Below are 16,864 nucleotides of genomic sequence, written 5' to 3'. Positions count from 1 at the left end.
CACACACACACACACACACACACACTCTGGCTTGCCCAGTAACAAAACTGAGGCTCAGAACAGGGAAAGGACCATGCTGACACACAGAGATCTTCAGTCTTTACACCTAGTTTCCTTCAGAGTAATGCTGGAGCTCTTGGTGTAGTGAATCCCTTGCCTTTGACAAAGTTACCAAAGTTTGTGCTCCTGGACTGAGGGTTGAGATGGTAGCTCTAGGAGTCTGACAGGAATAGTGGGGGTGGAGAGCAGTGAACCCCTGTGTAACCAGCTGCTTTTGACCTTGCCCGCAGTCCGACTCCATGACAGCATCTCCGAGGAGGGCCACCACTACCTTATCTTCGATCTGTGAGTCTTTCTGTGCACATCCTGATTTGTGATGGGAGACTGGGCAGGGATGACCTTTATGGACTCTTTGGTCTGAGGGGTTCTGAGTGCTCTTAGGCTGTCCAGTGGGCCGCTCCCCAGGCTGCACAAGCTGGTCTTTCTGTTTAAAACGCCAGACACATCCAGCCAGTACCAATCAGTTTATTTTTTGCTTCTCTATTTGTGGCTAGTGATGCTGCTGCCTTGCCGTTCATGGTGGGGGTATCAAGTTTCATTTCGAAATCTGGTTTGTCAAAACAGGAAGGAAATGACAGGCTTTGGTTGTCCCTGGGTGGGGAGTGAAAATTAGTGAGGATGCTTGTCTGGTCTGTAAAAGACAGTGATGTTCAGAAGAGGGCACAGGAGCACATGGGAAATCTCCACAGCTTCCACTCGATTAAAATAAATATAAGAAAAATATTTAAACGTAAATAGAAAAGCGTAAGCTAAGCGAGAAACCAAAGAGCCCCCAAGCTTCCAGGAGCCTCCTGGACCCCGGGGTTGCTTTTGAGTTACTGGTCCCCACCAGTCTGGGCCCAGTGAGGGGGATAAAGGAAAGTTGGCTGTGTCAGGTGACACAAACAGGGTGTGACAGGAACAGGGTGGCCACAGGGGACTTCGAGATCCAGTTCTTCCTTTGGGGTGGGGTGGGGGTGGGGTTGAGGTTCTAAGGTCTCCGGCCCACCCTGCCCTTCTCAGATGATTTCCAGAAGGTTCCTCCAGGCCAGGTGACACCCGGAGTCTTAGTGGGAGGATGACACCATGTCTGTCTCTCCAGGGTCACTGGTGGGGAGCTGTTTGAAGACATTGTGGCCCGGGAGTATTACAGTGAAGCTGATGCCAGGTGAGTACAGGCTGCAACCGGGCAGAGGTGCCCTGGCCCGCAGTCAGCCTCCCAGGGGGCCTGATCCCTCCCCCTTTTCTCTCCAGCCACTGTATCCAGCAGATCCTGGAGGCTGTGCTGCACTGTCACCAGATGGGGGTGGTGCATCGTGACCTGAAGGTGAGTAACCCTGGAGAAGCATCTTTCACAGGTCCCCTGCTTCTGCATTCCCTTCCTGCCCCATCCTAACGGGCACCACCCAGATGGCCCTCTGGGGGCCCTGGGAGTGGTCTCAGTAACCCAGCTTCCGCCCTCTGCTTCTGCATTCCCGGAATTCCTTTCATTTCTCCACCTTGAGGTGGGTGCCTGAGTTTCCCAGCTGTCAAGACAGACCCCTCAGGAAACTGAGCTCGGGAAGGTAGGACTGCCAGGGGGTCTAGCCCCATGCTGTTTGTACCAGGAAGGTGAGGTGATTTAGACTGAGGCTTGCCTGTGGGCTGGAAAGGAAGCGGAGCTCAGTGGGCAGCCTTCCAGCTACTTGGCTTTTTTTTTTCCTTAAGATTTACTTACTTTTTGTGTATGAGTGTTTTGCCAGAATACTTGTATGTGCATCACATGTGTGTGTGCCTATGTGCACCACACACATGCCTGGTGCCTGTGGGGGCCAGACAAGGGCATCAGACCCCTCTTGAATTGGGGATACAGACACTTTGCACACCTTTATGTGGGCACTAGGATTCAAACTGGTCCTCTGGAAGAGCAGCTCTTAACCATTGGGCACTTTCAACCCCTCCCTTTGTGGGACTATCTTGTCAGAGACTCAGCTTCCCTATAGAAGGGGTTGTCATGGCAACCCCTGCCCCCATTGATGAAACTATCAAATGAAACCACAAAATTCCTGGGATAGAGACACCCTGATACTTTTGCTCCTGGGTCTCTGTTGAGCAGAAGAGAAGGAAAACAGGGCTGGGTGTGGGGGATTCTGTGCCACCTTTTGCCCATCCGAAGGAAAGGAATAACACTCAAAAGTCTGTCCAGCATTGTCATGGGGTACATGGCAGTAAGCATGGACCTGTGGGTCTCCTGTGCCAGCCTCCCGGCCTTGACACGGTAACTCACAGAAACCCCATCTTACAGAATAGGAAGCAGACAGAGAGAATACGAAGGCTTTGCCAAGGATATACATTTCAGTGGAATCTGAGCAGGGACAAGGATCGCTGCGTTCACCCCAGAGCCTGGGATCCCACCGTCTAGGTCCTGTTCCGTTTCAGTAGCAGCCCATCTGGGCAGTCATGCCAGGTGTCCAGGGACCTTGGCCATCAGTGACTGTGCTAATCCTGTGGGGTAGCTCTGGCAGGACTCCCCTACCCTCCCCCCCCCACACACTTTGCTTATACCCATTGTGGACACTGCCTACAACCCCCAATTTGGAATGGGGAGCCCCAGAGCCATTAAGAAATGTTCCTAAGGATTCCCAGGGCTACAAACCTCCATTCCCACCAGGATTGACTCCAGGCCTTCTGAGCCCAGAGAACCTTCAGGGTGAGCAACCAGCCAGTTCCCATCCTGCAGGGGACGGTGTTCTGAAAAGGCTCCCTACCACTTCCTTACTACCTTAGGCCCTCCTCGGGGTCTCACCTGTGCCCTAAGTGACTTCTTGGTACCTTGGTGGCAAGAAGGTGGGCCCAGGAACAAGGTCTCAGTGGCTTTCCCTAAGCATCTGCTCTCATTATGGTAACAGACAATGCTCAGAGGCGAGGAAGCCTGAGAGGTGAGACGCGGCCCAGATTTAGGCCACTCTGAAATCTCTAATTAGTGGTACATTCCTCAAATCAGGGCAGGACACTACTGAGACAGACACAGGACATGTTGGGAACACAGCCTCTGAGGACAAAGGAGGCCTCACCGAGCCCGGTGAAAGGACCATTCTTTGGGCAGTTCAAGGCTAGCTTTGGACTGTGAAAGGTCTGGAAGGGCCCCTGAATGTCTGCCCTCCTGGGGAAAGGGAGCTGGAGTAGACAGCAGCTGTCTCTCTAGAGTGCTTCGGCCCAGCCCCCAGCAGGAAGTTTGAGCATTGGGAGCTGGTACTTATAAAGCTGTTTACACACCTAGGCACCATACTACATGTCAGGCTTCTGTTCCTTTTCTCTGAGAGGAAACCGACCATCTGAGAAGGGAAATCATCTGGCCAGGTTCCATCGCAGCAGTGGCAGCACTGAAATTAAAAGCTGAGACTGTCTTAAGTATGGAATCCATATTCTTAGTTGCCCCCCCTCTCTCTTCTACACACACACACACACACACACACACACACACACACACACACACACACACACACTGTGTCAACCATGGTCCCACACCCAAGCCCCATCGCCTTTCAGCACCGAGTCCAGGTGTGTGAAGAGCCGTGCTTTGGGCCCTACTTTATGAGCATGAGGTCCCAGGGCTGAAACTTCCTGTCTCTATAGAGACAGCTGCTCTCTACTCTGGCCCTCACCCTTTCCCCAGCACGACTCCCAGGGACACTTGCTGACCACTCACAGTCCAAAGTTAACCATGGCCTTTCCCCCATGTCAATCACAGCCCCACATCCAAGCCCTATTGTCTTTAAGATGGAGTCAGCCTTTGCATTCATCCTGACACCTATCATTTGACAGCTCTGACAAGTCACACACATAGCAGCCCCACGTTCTCCATCTTGTACACACGACGAACACATGGTTAGCGACAGGTGCTAGGGTAGACTGGAGTGAGCCTAGGGTGGGTGAGAGAAAGAGAGCTCTTTGGGGGGCCTTGAGGTGAGACTGAGAGCAGGACAGAAATACTTGGGAGGCAAGCCAACCACATAGGGAACACAGGGACGCAAAGGCGACTGCGAGACAGTTCTTCCATGGGTGGAAGGTCACTGTCCTGAGGTCTCTGGGGTGACTGGGGGGAGGTTGATGGTGGGCCACACCACTGTGCTGATACGAAATGATGCTGCCGCCTTCTGACCGAGGTTAGGCTGTACCACTCTACCTGTTGTGTTTCAACTCCCCTCTGCCTCTGCTCCCACCCCCAGGGAGGCTGTGGGAGAAAGATGATGCGGGTCTTGCCACAGTCCCCCCTCTTGGGCACAGGAACTCAGACCCTGGGTCTGGAGGTGTGGGAGGGGGTGAGACCCTGGGCCATTCAGCCGTTCTTCCTGAGTGCCCTGGCAGTGGGAGAGGTTCTGAACCTTACTGACTATCTCTTGGGCCCTCCTTCTCTTTCTCCCTTCTTGGTCCTGGCAAGCCTGAGAACCTGTTGCTGGCCTCGAAGCTCAAGGGCGCTGCTGTGAAGCTGGCAGACTTTGGCCTGGCCATAGAGGTTGAGGGGGAGCAGCAGGCATGGTTTGGTGAGTGGGGTGTGGAGTGGTGGGGAGGGGACGGACACACTTGGGGTGACATATGTGACCCTGAGAACCCTCTGCCTAAGATGAGATGGCTGTTTGGCCATGTAGGGCCCAGGGAACACAGGGCTGCACCGAGCCAGCCTCTGGGCCAGTGGACAGTGCTGACCTCTCTCCCTCAGGACTAGGTATGGGACTGGGGCCATCATTAACCAGGTGTTATATCTTGCTTGGGAGAGCATTCACTTATACCTTGGTGGGAACTCTGTAGACCCCCTAGATACTGGGTGTCACAGAGAAGGGAAAGGCTAAGCAGCTTGGGACAGTTCAGGAGAAATTGACAGGTATAGAGCCTTGGTGAAGATATCCCAGCATGCCTTGGGATTGGTAATAATGGGCTTGTTGTTTGTTTCTATCTGGGTACTTCTTAATGAACAATAGTGGCCAGTGGTTGAGACCCAGAAGTCTTAAACTGGGTGTGGTGGCACCTGCCTCTAATCCCAGCACTTGGAAGGTAGAAACAGAATAACTGGGAGTTCACAGCCAGCCTGGGCGACAGATATGACACCCTCCCTTAAAACAAAACCATACCAAACAAGAACCAGAGTTCTGGGTTCAGATCCTGACTATGCTACTTACAAGGTGTGCAGTTCTAACCAAGTCTTGTTTTCCTCGTCTCTTAGAAGACGACAGTAGAATGTTTCTCAGGGGATGCAAAAGGGTGATTAATAGCCTGTGTGTGGCGTGCTCAGTCCAATGCTTAGCACACATCTGCAGCAACTAGTTACTGCTCCTGGGATGACTAGTTAAGGTTTCTAGTTAAGATAATCTTGGTGTTCATTTTTCCAACCATCCTCTCAATACTGAGAAATATTAAAGGTAAGACCATCTAATTCTTTGTTTGGCAGATCAGGAAACTAAGGCCTGGAAAGCATGCGCGTGCGTGCTTTCACACACACACACACACACACACACACACGCTCTGACATCTCATGAACAGCCCTATGAGCAGGATGTGGGGTGTGGGCAGTAGATTAAAGGCCACCAGCAAGTGCTAGATAATGGGTACAGTGAGAGCTGGAACCCAGGAAAAAAGGAGCTCTGTGGCCGATGACTGTGGTCTACCTGAGGATGGAGTGGGGAATAGAACGTAGGTGTGGTGTGTACCTGTCTGTTGGTCCCAGTCTGGTATGTAGGCCTTACCAGCTTACCAAGGCCCCTGGGTTGGCACAGTACAACCCCAGCTTTGGGGCAGGGCTGTGTTCTCCAGCTCCAGGGCTATCCTCGTCCCCTCTCCTGCAGGGTCTTGCTCCAGGCTACTCACGTGCCAACCTCTGTGTGTGTGTCTGCCTGTCTGTGTGTCTGGGGAGCAGGGTTCGCAGGGACACCTGGATACCTCTCCCCAGAAGTGCTGCGGAAGGACCCGTACGGGAAGCCTGTGGACCTGTGGGCCTGTGGTAAGTCCATCTGGGAGGCCTGTTTGCCTCCCGGCCATCTGAGCCTATAGGTCCCTCTCCACTTCCTACCATTCCCCTGCTTCATCTCTCCTCTCCTGCTCCTTTTCCCAGGCGTCATCCTATATATCTTGCTGGTTGGGTATCCCCCATTCTGGGACGAGGACCAGCACCGCCTGTACCAGCAGATCAAAGCTGGTGCCTATGATGTGAGTGTTGCTCCCCTCTCCCGCCGATGCTCCCCTTCTGGTGAGAGCCAGTGGCCTAGGAGGCCAGAGATCTGAGGACACAGCACCACCCACTGCCACTGCAGAGGATGAAGCCCAGGGATGCTCCCAGTCTGACCATCAGACTCAGGCTATGACCACATGGTGCCTAATGACTAGGGTCTAAAAGTCGTGAAATTTATCCCATGGGGCACTAGGAGGTAGAGGCAATTCATAATCAGTTAATATTTGACAGATGTCTCATGAGACCAAGCTGGTCTAAAAGTCAAGGTGAGGCCAAGGTGTCCTGTTGTCTTTCCCCCACCTCCCACATGCTGAGGTGGTAACTGTGCCCCACCACCACTGATTCTTGAGACATGCTATATTTTCTCTTTTATATATTAAACCACTGAGCGCTTTAGTGTTGTTCTTCTGAATGTTTGATGTGTAATTGTCACAGAAGCATCACCTCAGTCTGTGACATAGTTACTGGTCTTACCCTTCAGTAGACACGTAGGGAGGTTGAGGACGGAGGCTTAGCGCGTGAGAGTCTGGCCCTGGCACCCGTGTTTCTAAGTACTTCCTGGATACCTGAGTGTGTGGGTGTGAGAACCCCTGCCTGCTCCCCTGCCAGTCAGGGGCTGGAGGATCGCAGGGGTGGCCTGGGGCAGGCTAGGCAAACCTGGCCCCTCTGCCCCTTCCAGTTCCCATCACCGGAATGGGACACCGTCACCCCGGAAGCCAAGGACCTGATCAACAAGATGCTCACCATCAACCCGTCCAAACGCATCACGGCCGCTGAAGCTCTCAAGCACCCTTGGATCTCGGTGAGCCTTTGTCAGCCACGGCCACCCAGGAGGCCTAGTCCCTCTGGGTCCAATGCGGGGTGGAGGGGATAACTCCGAGAATCTCTGGCTCACTGTGGGTCTCAGGGACAATATAGAAATGAGGGATATTCTGGGTTGGCATCTGTTGGGAGTGTCACTGGCACTGGCTTACTAGTGCTCTGATCCTAACCATGCTATACCACGTAGCAGAATGAAGGATCGTCCTTAAGATAGTGTCAAGCTCCTGCTCGAATGCTATTGGGTTGGTCTGTTGCCTTACAAGCCTTCCCCTCACACAAATTCTTCCTCTCTTTCCAGCACCGCTCCACCGTGGCCTCCTGCATGCACAGACAGGAGACCGTGGACTGCCTGAAGAAGTTCAACGCCAGGAGGAAACTGAAGGTAACCTGTCCTTATCCCTGGCAACCCTGGGCCCACGAGCTCTCTTCTTTATTGGTTTCACGTATGTTTACTGGACGTTCTTGTATGCTGGCCACCGAGGGGTTTGGGGAAGAGAGCAGCGTATCTGACCCCATCCCACCCTATCCACACTGTGGCTGAGAGGGCAGACAAGCAGGACTCTGCTGGGGCATGGTGAGTACTGTGCCTGGTGGTGGGTAACGTACCAGGGTGATGGCCTTCCCTGGCCTGGAGGATTCTGGGAAGAATCTCAAGTGGCCTTCCTGGAGGCAGCGGTAGTTGAGTTGACTCTTCATGACAAGCAGGTGTAGATTGTCAATGGGGAGATGTTCCAGGCAGAAGTCTGCAAGCATGAGCACAGCTTTCTAGGGGGCCACAAATGACTTAAGAGAGCTTTGGCAGGAGGCGGGGGCAGACTTGAAACCACTGTTAAGAGAAAGACCCCAGTTGCATGGAGAAAGAGTGGATGAATGTGTCAGAGATAGGTTGGAGGGCCTCAGAAAGCCACTGAGGCTCTGAGGAGAGTCCTCTGCAGGTTCTCCACTCAGGAAGGCTCTATAATGACAGATAGTTGTCAGTGTACCTGATGAAGACTATGGGGGCTGAGGTGGAGGCCCTGGCTCACCCAGAACCCCCTTATCCATGGCTTCCAGACCTGGAAAGGAAGCTTAGGATAGTGACCTAGGCCAAAGCTGTGGTGTCTGGTTCAATGTCAGGGGAAATGAATCTCGCTCTCACCCCAGTGGGAAGTGTCCCCAAGGAAATTTTCAAGTGTGGAGATCAGTGATTCTCAATGTGACAGGCTTTTGGATTTGGAGATGGCTCGAGTCAGGGCTTAATGAGACAACATAAGGATCAGTTGGGCCATGGTTTCCAGTCATTCGCCAACAGAGAGGGCTTCTCCAAGTTAATATCTGGAGGGAAGGACTGATTCTAGAGCCAGCTCCTCCGAGCCTAACATCACAAGTATTGTCTGCCTTCCCAATGCAAGCCGGAAACTTCTGTAGCCTTTAAGAGTCTCTGCTAGAGTGCTCTTGAGTCCAGTAGTAGTATTGGCCAGGCTGTGGGACCTAATGATGTCTGTCTCAAGAGCTGTGCCTGCCAAAGCTACCTTCTCCAGGGAGAGTGGATGGACTCTGGGCTAGAGGGTGGTATGTGGAGGGGCAGGGCCGAGGGAACTTTGGCATGTCTCTGAAGGGCACACTGCCTTCTCTTCTCTTCCCTGTGTCCTTCTGTTCCTGTCTACGCTCCTCCCCTCACCGATGCCTCTTCTTGGGCCCCTCTTGTCTGTTGCAGGGAGCCATCCTTACCACTATGCTGGCTACCAGGAACTTCTCCGGTAGGTGGTGGGGCTAGAGTCCCCAGTACATCCTGCACGGGGTCTGCTGGATGCCATTGCACTGTTGGGTAGCTGGGTGCCCCCAGAGACAGAGCCGCAGAGGACGCCATGATGTAGGTTTAGCTCAGTCACCACAAACAGCATGTAGAAAGGAAAGAAGAGAAGTCAAAAGCCAGCAAACCAATGCCTAGTTACAGGTTCAGGCTGGCTCCCCGGTCTACAGCAGCAGTGGGTTCTCAGACCAGGCCAGCTAGAGGGGAAGACTAGAATCTAGTCCAGTGGGAAGGAGCCAGACTCAGGGAGCACAATGTTAGAGGCACATGCCCCAGGCCCTTTGCTGCAGCTCTAGTTGTCTCACTACCAGGCAGGGAGGACTATCCCCGTTTTCCACGTGGAGCTGATAAGAAGCACAGGAACCTGTGTCCTGTCTCTTCCCCAGTTCCAGAACTCAAGAGAGGCAGAGTCTGTCTTCAGCACAGGTCTGACCAACTCGCAGCTGGAACTTGTAGCTGGGTTACCCAGCATACCAGGGCAGGAAACTCCCAGGCTGGGAGAGCCCAAGTACTTGGGCTTGTAGCTGCAAAGCAGAGGGAAAGGGATTATTGTCAGAGCTTAGCAACTCCGCTTGGCACATGGCTTAGTGACAGGCCAGTGCTACTTAAGGCCTCTCCCTGGGGAGTCCTGGGCAGCGGAGAGACAGGGCTCACTAAAGGGGTCTTGGCACCTAGGTTAGGCCAGCTCAGACAGCTGCACAGACTGACACAGGCCCACTGAAGCCAGGGGTCACTTCTGAGCAGGGAGTAGGCCTGGGTCCCCTAGGAGGGTCCAACCTATCTGATGACCAGCTGGAAAGGGAAAGGCCAACTTTAGATGCGGGCTTCACCCACACTGGACTCTGTCTGCTAAGACACACATGGCTCTGCCCGTTCCCTTCACTGAGCAAAGTGGCATGGGCAGGCTTTGCTTGGCTGGTTTTGTTGTTTTGTAATTATAGCACCCTGGAAAACAAGTCCCAGAGCCCACAGAATGGCTGCGCATGGCTCTGTAAGCCAGTGTGGTGTAAGAAGTTTGTCTGTCTGTTTCGGGGGTGGGGGGATGTTAACTTCAGCAGTTAGAAACACTTATTACTTTTATACATGACTCAGGATTAATTCTCAGAACTTACATGGAGGCTTACAACTGCCACCAATGCCAGGAGATCTAATGGTCTCTTCTGGCCTTCATGGGACCCTGTACACATGTGGTACACATAAATTCACACAAACATACATAGATAACTAAATAAATATTTAAAAAGAAAAAAAAAGAAGGACTTTTGGACCTGTCCTTGGTTTCCAACACAAAAAAAGGAAGAAGAGAGAGAAAGAAGAAATAAAAAATTGGGGAATAGATTTCTAACCATTAAAAATCAGGAGATTTGGGAGCTGGGCTCTATGGGAAATGGCTTTCTGGGCAAGCATGCAGAACTGAGTTCAGATTCCCAGCACCTATGTGAAAAGCTATGTGTCTGTGCCCGCCTGTAATCCCAACAACTGGGAGACTGGGCTAGCTGACCAGGAGGAGTCTAGCAGATCGGTAAACCCCGGGCATAGTGAGAAACCTTGTCTCAGAACCCAAGGAGGAGCTGGTGGCAGACACCTTTAATCAATCCCAGCACTCAGGAGGCAGAGAAGGAAGTGGATCTCTGTGAGTTTGAGACCAGCTTGCTCTACATAGCAAGTCCTAGCCAGAGCTACACAGTGAGACCCTGTCAAAAAAAAAATTAAAATGAAATAAAAAATAAAAAGCATGATCAAAGTATCCAGCATTACCCTCCACGTGTGCACACAAAGACATACACATTAACTTTAAAAAAAATCAAGAGATTTTACAGACCCCTCATTCCCTACTCCAGATTCTTGTGATCTTTTGAAAATCAGCCTGGGGGACAGGGATGTAGCTTAGATGGGAGAGTGCTTGGCCAAAATGCATGAAGCCTATCTCCAGTAACAAATAAACATCAAGGCTAGCCTGGTCTACAAAACAAGTTCCAGGACAGCCAGGACTGTACAGAAAAACCTTGTCTGGAGAAACAAAACAAAACAACAAAAATAAAACAAACAAACAATAACAAAACCCAACAGCACCACACGTGGAGGTGAGGGTGGGGGTGGGGGGGCATATGGCTGTAATTCCAGGACTCAGGGAACGGAGGCAGGAAGATCAGAACAAGGTCACACAGTGAATCAGGGCCAGTCTGGGCCCATTCTGAACAGAAAACCAGAGTCCAGCTACGTTGGACACAAACCTGTACAACACTGGATGGGAACTGAGAGTCTCCAAGGCGAGCACACTCCCCTGCTGTTTGTTGTGGATCCACTCTCGCAGCCTGGAGAGACAGACCCCGGTCCCTTCAGGCTTGGCACACAGAGATGACCTCTAACCCCTGGGAGTTTTGACAGGTTACAGGTTACGGGAGGAGGGAGGTTATACAGGGACTGAGAGCTGGGGTATCTGGGAGCTCATCCCTCAGAGCCCCTGGGCCATCAGTGTCCCCACCCCCATCTCCAGTTCCCCATCTTAGGGCTTCCTGGGGAAGGACTACTCATAGCTGTAATTGAGCACTGACTGTGTATACCCCGAATGCTGTGCTAAGCACTTCATAGAGCCATGTCTCATTTAAGGCATTTTTTTTTTTTAAAGTTGGAACTATCCAGATAACATGGCAGGGCAGGGCTGGGCATTCATCCCAGCCGGGGAATGAAGGAGGTGAGGGAAACGCGTGCTGCTAGCTTCCGGTGAGAGCTGCAGCTGGGTTTCTGTCCACCACTGGGGCTTAGCCAGCCCCACAACAGGGATTCTAGAGGTTGAGCTTAGTTAGGCCTATGCTATGGTGCTTGAGAAGAAAGGCAGGGAGTGAGGGGTGGGCCCCAGCAGGGAGACATCTGCTTCTTGTCACCAGCAAAATGCAGTCCGCAGCTGTCCAGAGTGCGTAGGCAGGGCTGACACATGACCTCAGCAGCAGCATGGGGCTAAAATTAGAGAGGGCCAGGGCAGGTGGGGGCCAAAGCAGGGAGCTTCCAGCTCTCAATCAGGCTGAAGGCTTCAGAGTTGGCCACCAACAGCATTGGTGACAGGGATCCAGAGGGAATCCCCAGGCTGAAACAGCAAGCCTTCCGTCTCCCGGGGCACACTGGACACCTCCCCGGGCCCCAAAGTCACAGGGGATATCTCTGAGACTGCTGAGAACTGGGGACCCGAGGCCCACTCCGTGGGTTGTTGACAAGGGAGCAGTGGACGGTGGAAGACGACACGCACGTGGAAGGAGGAGGAAGTCTCTCACTGGTGGCCCAGCCGGCTCCATTCCTACAGTCCACCCGCTACTCCTCTCAGCCGGCTGCCCTGCAAATGCTGCTCTTCCTCACGCTGTGGGCCCTGGTGCCTTGCCTGGTGTTGCTAACTCTCTACTTTCTCTCCTCCAAAGGTGGGAAGAGCGGAGGAAACAAGAAGAACGATGGGGTGAAGGTAAGTCCCCGGGAACCAGCAGGCCTGACCCTGGCAGAGACCTGCCGTCAGGCCTCAGACAAGCCCTGGCCTCACCAATGGTGGACATGTTAGATCCAGGACCAAGTCCTCCCCAGATCACCCAGTCTGTGCTCCGGCGCCCACCTCTCACCAAGTTTTCTGGGGTGGCAGGTGGCCTGTGTTGCCTGGAGCACAGGAGAGGGGGCAGATCTTGAGGAGGCCAGGTCTGGGGCTCTATCAGGCTGGAAAACTGTGCAAAGGGGACAGAAATGGTCATTGAGGTGACCTCTTCCTGCCCAAGTGTGAGGGACTGGATGGACCCTGACCCATGCATACACTAGTGTAGCCTGTGAGGTCCATGGAGAATGGGCGGCTATTTATTTCACAGGGCTTTGGGGTCCAGAGGGCTCTCTTCTCCTCTGATGACTGTCCCCCTGTGCCGACTCCTGATGCCTCGAGCCGCCTTTCTCCATATTTCTGGCCCCTCTTTCCTGTTTTTCCTCATTTCTCCCTCTGCTCTCTGGGGCCCTTTTCCTCCTCTGCTACCTGACTGCCTCGTAGGGGGTCTCACCCCCCCAGACCACCTTATTCTGGACTCTGTACACACCCACCCAGGACATTAGAAGGTGTGAGGTCCTGAATGGCCTGGGTGGCCATTCGGCCTGCTAGCTGCACAGCTTTGATTGGCTATGGGCTGCCTGGGACTGCATGGGGGGAGAATCCGGGCTTGGGGGGGTCTCAGGCCGGAATTGGGCTTCCCCTCTGCCCATCCCCCCTTCCCACCTAAGGTTCTCTTAAGTGCTTCAGGTGGGATGTGGACTTGGTGATCATTTCCGAGATTTCAGCTCTGAAAACACCTCCCCGTTCCCGAAAGCAACCTTTCTCCCCAATCTGATTATTCTCCTGTCTCAGTGTGTGTGCTTGAGGGCCGTGGCTACATGCTGTGTAATGATGCTCGGTCAGTGACAGACCTTATATGTAATGGTGATCCCCGAGGACTACAGTGGAACTGGGAGGGTCCTATTGCCTAGCAGTTTTACTGTACTGTGCCTTTCCCCAACTTTTCCCGTTCCTTTTTAAAGATAAAATCTCACCATGCAGCCCAAGCCAGCCTCAAACTCCCCATGTTCCTGGCCTAGCCTCCAGAGGGCTGGATTTACAGGTGCACACCACTATGCCGGGCCCTTGCCATACTTAGACATGCTTAGATTTGTTTAGATACAGAGTACTTACCAGATGCCTTCTGTGTTTGGTATAGTAACATGCTGTGTGGATTTGGAGCTTAGGGGTACTAGCAATATCATGTGGCCTAAGGCATCTATATAGAGGTCTAAGGTACCTATATAATGATACAATCTATACGGTACCTATATAGTGAAATAATCTATAAGGTGCCATAGAATGAGTTTGCATAGGCATAAAGACACCTATATAGCGACATAATATAATCACCTCATGACACACTTATTAAGTGTCCCTGTCATTAAGACTACATATAATTACTTGGTTATTAGACAAAAATCAATGCTTTTCAAAATGAACTCTTTGGACCCAAATATTCTAGAGAGGTGCCTGGAACTGGGAGAACTAGTAAGGGGAAGACCCAGTTTTCAAGGTCCTGGGTTTCCTGCAAGTATTTCAACCTCAACAACTCCACGCTGGAGTCATCATCCCGGGTCAAAGAACAGGGTGTGTTACTGACATCCAGAGCATGGCTGGTCCAAGTCCCGGGGCTGCGCTTCCTTCTCTCCCTCCTCTTTGGGTGACTGTGAGGACCAGCTAGGCTAACACACATTGAGAGTGTGAACAGTGCTCACTGTGTGGGAAGCCGTCGGATCAGGAATACCTTTCCTGTTTTGTGTGTCAGACTTTGTTTTCTTTCGAAAACAAAGCAGGCTCTAGGAAACACTAGGAAACCTCAGATGAAAACTTAACACGTTTGTCCCAGAATTAACAGACATTTCATGGTGGACCCTGCTCTGCTGTCTGAGTGTCCTTGAGTCATCTTTTGCTCCCAGCTTGAAATGGGTGCTAGAGGGATGTACCAGATTGGGGGGCGGGGGATAAAGGTTGAAAAAGGCTGGGATCCTCTCCACCCACGATGTGTGGCTGCTGAGTTGGGGTATTCTGGACTGGATTAGCCCCGACAGACTGTTGAAGAGCTCATATTGGGCCTGCTGTTGAAGGTCAGGAAAGGCTCACGTTGGGCTACAGCTAAGAAACTCCAGATCTAGCTGCCCTTGGGCAGAGGCAGAAGGCAGAAGGGAGCACTGGCATGGTGCTCTCTGCTAGTTACTGGGGTCATTTCTAGTGAGCACAGCTGGTCAAAATGTACCTGTTTCTTTCAAGGTAGGACATGCCCTAAGTGACTTCTCAGGGTGGCCTAGATATGGCTGAAGAGAAACTCAAAGACGGTTCCTGGCCTAGCCACCTCTTCTTCTTCTTCTTTTATTTATTTATTTATTTATTTATTTATTTATTTATTTATTTATTTATTTATTTATTTATTTTTGAGACAGGGTTTCTCTGTGTAGCCCTGGCTGTCCTGGAACTCACTTTGTAGACCAGGCTGGCCTCGAACTCAGAAATCCGCCTGCCTTTGACTCCCAAGTGCTGGAATTAAAGGCGTGCACCACCTCCGTCCGGCTAGCCACTTCTTCTTAATTCAGCCTCCTACCTTTCTTAGACATGGAGGAGGGAAGAGTACTTGGGGGCTGGCTTAGGACTTGGGGGACTTGGCTGGCTATACCTTGTTCCTCCATGGAGCAGAGAAGGTCGCAGGACTGAGGAGGTAACAGTTACACATTCAAATCCTCAAGTCCAAAAGCCATGGGGTTGAGTTGGAACCTCACTGATGTGTCTTCCCAGGGGTTGGCCCTGTCCTGCTATCTCTATCAGGAGAGCACAGAGTGGTTTACAAAGTCTGCTGAGGTAGTCTCCCCAGAGAGGCCTCTGGGAGTTGCATCGTACAGACAAACCTCTAGCTTAAGGGGGAATTCGCGCTCTCTCCATGCAATCTCTGTGGTTGTGTGCCGAGAGACAAACTGTCCCGTGTGGAGCCTGACTGGAGAGGCCGTGTGGCCTGTTCTGTCACCGAGGGAAGTGCCTCGGGGCCAGATTAACAGGAGCTCTCTCTTGTCCTTCTTGAGCCTTTGCAGGCTTTTGTGGGCTGAGATAGACTGTAATTCCTTTCTGCAAACTTTGTTGACCTTAGAGCCAGCTCTAAGGTTCTAGGAGAAGCAATGCTGCTTTTGCAGATAGCACCCACTTTCACCCCAAATCTTAAGTGCTGGTCAGGTGGAATAACTGTCATCCACATTTGTCATTCTAGGAGACAGAGTCTCTCTGTCCCCACAGAGCAGGGTCCAGCCCTGCCCCCCTCTAGGTTTGGTTTCCATAGGAGAAGCCCACTGCTCCCACCCCTCACCCCACTCACTGCCCTGTTGGTGTCCCATCCGTGCATTGTCCCCCCTCCCCCGTGTCCCATCCTGTCACTGTGCGTCCGAATCTGATGCAGTCTCTGCCCTGTGTTCCTTCTCCATGTCCCGACTGGAACCTTTCGGCCCTTGTGGGTCTCCTCGGGTTTCTGCTGACGGCTGAGCTGTATCGGGCCTGTTCCCCTTCTCTACACCATGTCTGGCCAAGCTGCAGCCATGGAGGGAGGCCAGCAGAGAGGAGAGGAGAGGAGAGGAGAGGAGAGGAGAGGAGAGGAGAGGAGAGGAGAGGAGAGGAGAGGAGAGGAGAGGAGAGGAGAAGAGAGGGAGAGAGAGAGAGGGAGAGAGAGAGAGGACCAGAGGAAGAGAGAAAGAGGACAAAAGGAACACACACTGTGCTTTGTGATGAAGCCACACTACCTAGCCACCTGGGCAGGTAGACATTCATGCCCCATGAACCCACGAGACAGAAAGCTCCAGCGAGGTATATTGCCCATTGTGTGGAGGCCCTGGTTAAAGGGAGCACATTGGCATACAGATGTTTACTGGAATATAAAAGCAGGAAGACCCAAATCTAACCTGAGTCTTTCAAGATATATCCAGTGCTTATTATAGTGTGGGCCTACACTGGAGAGACCTTTTGAAGAGAGACCTTAAGTCTCCCCTTTACTCTCTTCATGGGATAGTAGGCAAAGGACTTCTGGCTCTCAGAAGGAAGGGTATCTAGGACAGCACGAGCCTTTGAGGAGAGACTGTTTGAAGTTCTGGGCAGAAGAAGGAGCTTTGTCCTCAGTGCCTCGGGTTCCCTTCAGCATGGTTCTCAGAGAGCCTGTGAAGACTGCCACCCCTCTCGGGGCTCCCATCTGCCTTCTCTGGATGTAGGTGTCACTCAGGACCTGTACTTTACCTATAAGCAAATCTTCAAGATGCTTGGCCCTGAGGCCTGAGTGAAGGAGAAGCGGCCTACGCAGTCCCCCCCTCTTCCTTGAACCCTATAGTTAACACACGAGTGGTACAGTCTGCAAAGACTAGCCAAGGCCAGCTGGCAGGGCCACCAGGCTCAGGTTCCAGACTTCTGACTGTGCCTCAGTTTCTCTATCAGCATAAAGGAGCTGAACAGCACA

General features: G+C 52.3%; 1 protein-coding gene across 1 annotated transcript in view; it reads left to right on the top strand.

Moving 5' to 3' along the window:
• The first annotated feature begins 1,124 nt into the window (after positions 1-1,124).
• Positions 1,125-16,864, top strand: part of Camk2a (calcium/calmodulin dependent protein kinase II alpha) — a 32,783-nt gene continuing 17,043 nt past the window's right edge. Inside the window, exons 1-9 of the mRNA XM_052155598.1 lie at positions 1,125-1,207; positions 1,294-1,366; positions 4,460-4,562; positions 5,930-6,013; positions 6,125-6,219; positions 6,921-7,043; positions 7,362-7,445; positions 8,760-8,802; positions 12,266-12,306. Of these exons, the coding sequence (XP_052011558.1) occupies positions 1,340-1,366; positions 4,460-4,562; positions 5,930-6,013; positions 6,125-6,219; positions 6,921-7,043; positions 7,362-7,445; positions 8,760-8,802; positions 12,266-12,306 (600 nt within the window). The 5' untranslated portion in view covers positions 1,125-1,207; positions 1,294-1,339. The remainder of the gene's footprint in view (positions 1,208-1,293; positions 1,367-4,459; positions 4,563-5,929; positions 6,014-6,124; positions 6,220-6,920; positions 7,044-7,361; positions 7,446-8,759; positions 8,803-12,265; positions 12,307-16,864) is intronic.

Source organism: Apodemus sylvaticus, chromosome 13 (assembly GCF_947179515.1).
Source record: "Apodemus sylvaticus chromosome 13, mApoSyl1.1, whole genome shotgun sequence".
In the NCBI taxonomy this organism is placed as follows: domain Eukaryota; kingdom Metazoa; phylum Chordata; class Mammalia; order Rodentia; family Muridae; genus Apodemus; species Apodemus sylvaticus.
The sequence above is the reverse complement of the archived record's forward strand: the minus strand, read 5'-3'. Positions and strand labels throughout refer to the sequence as shown.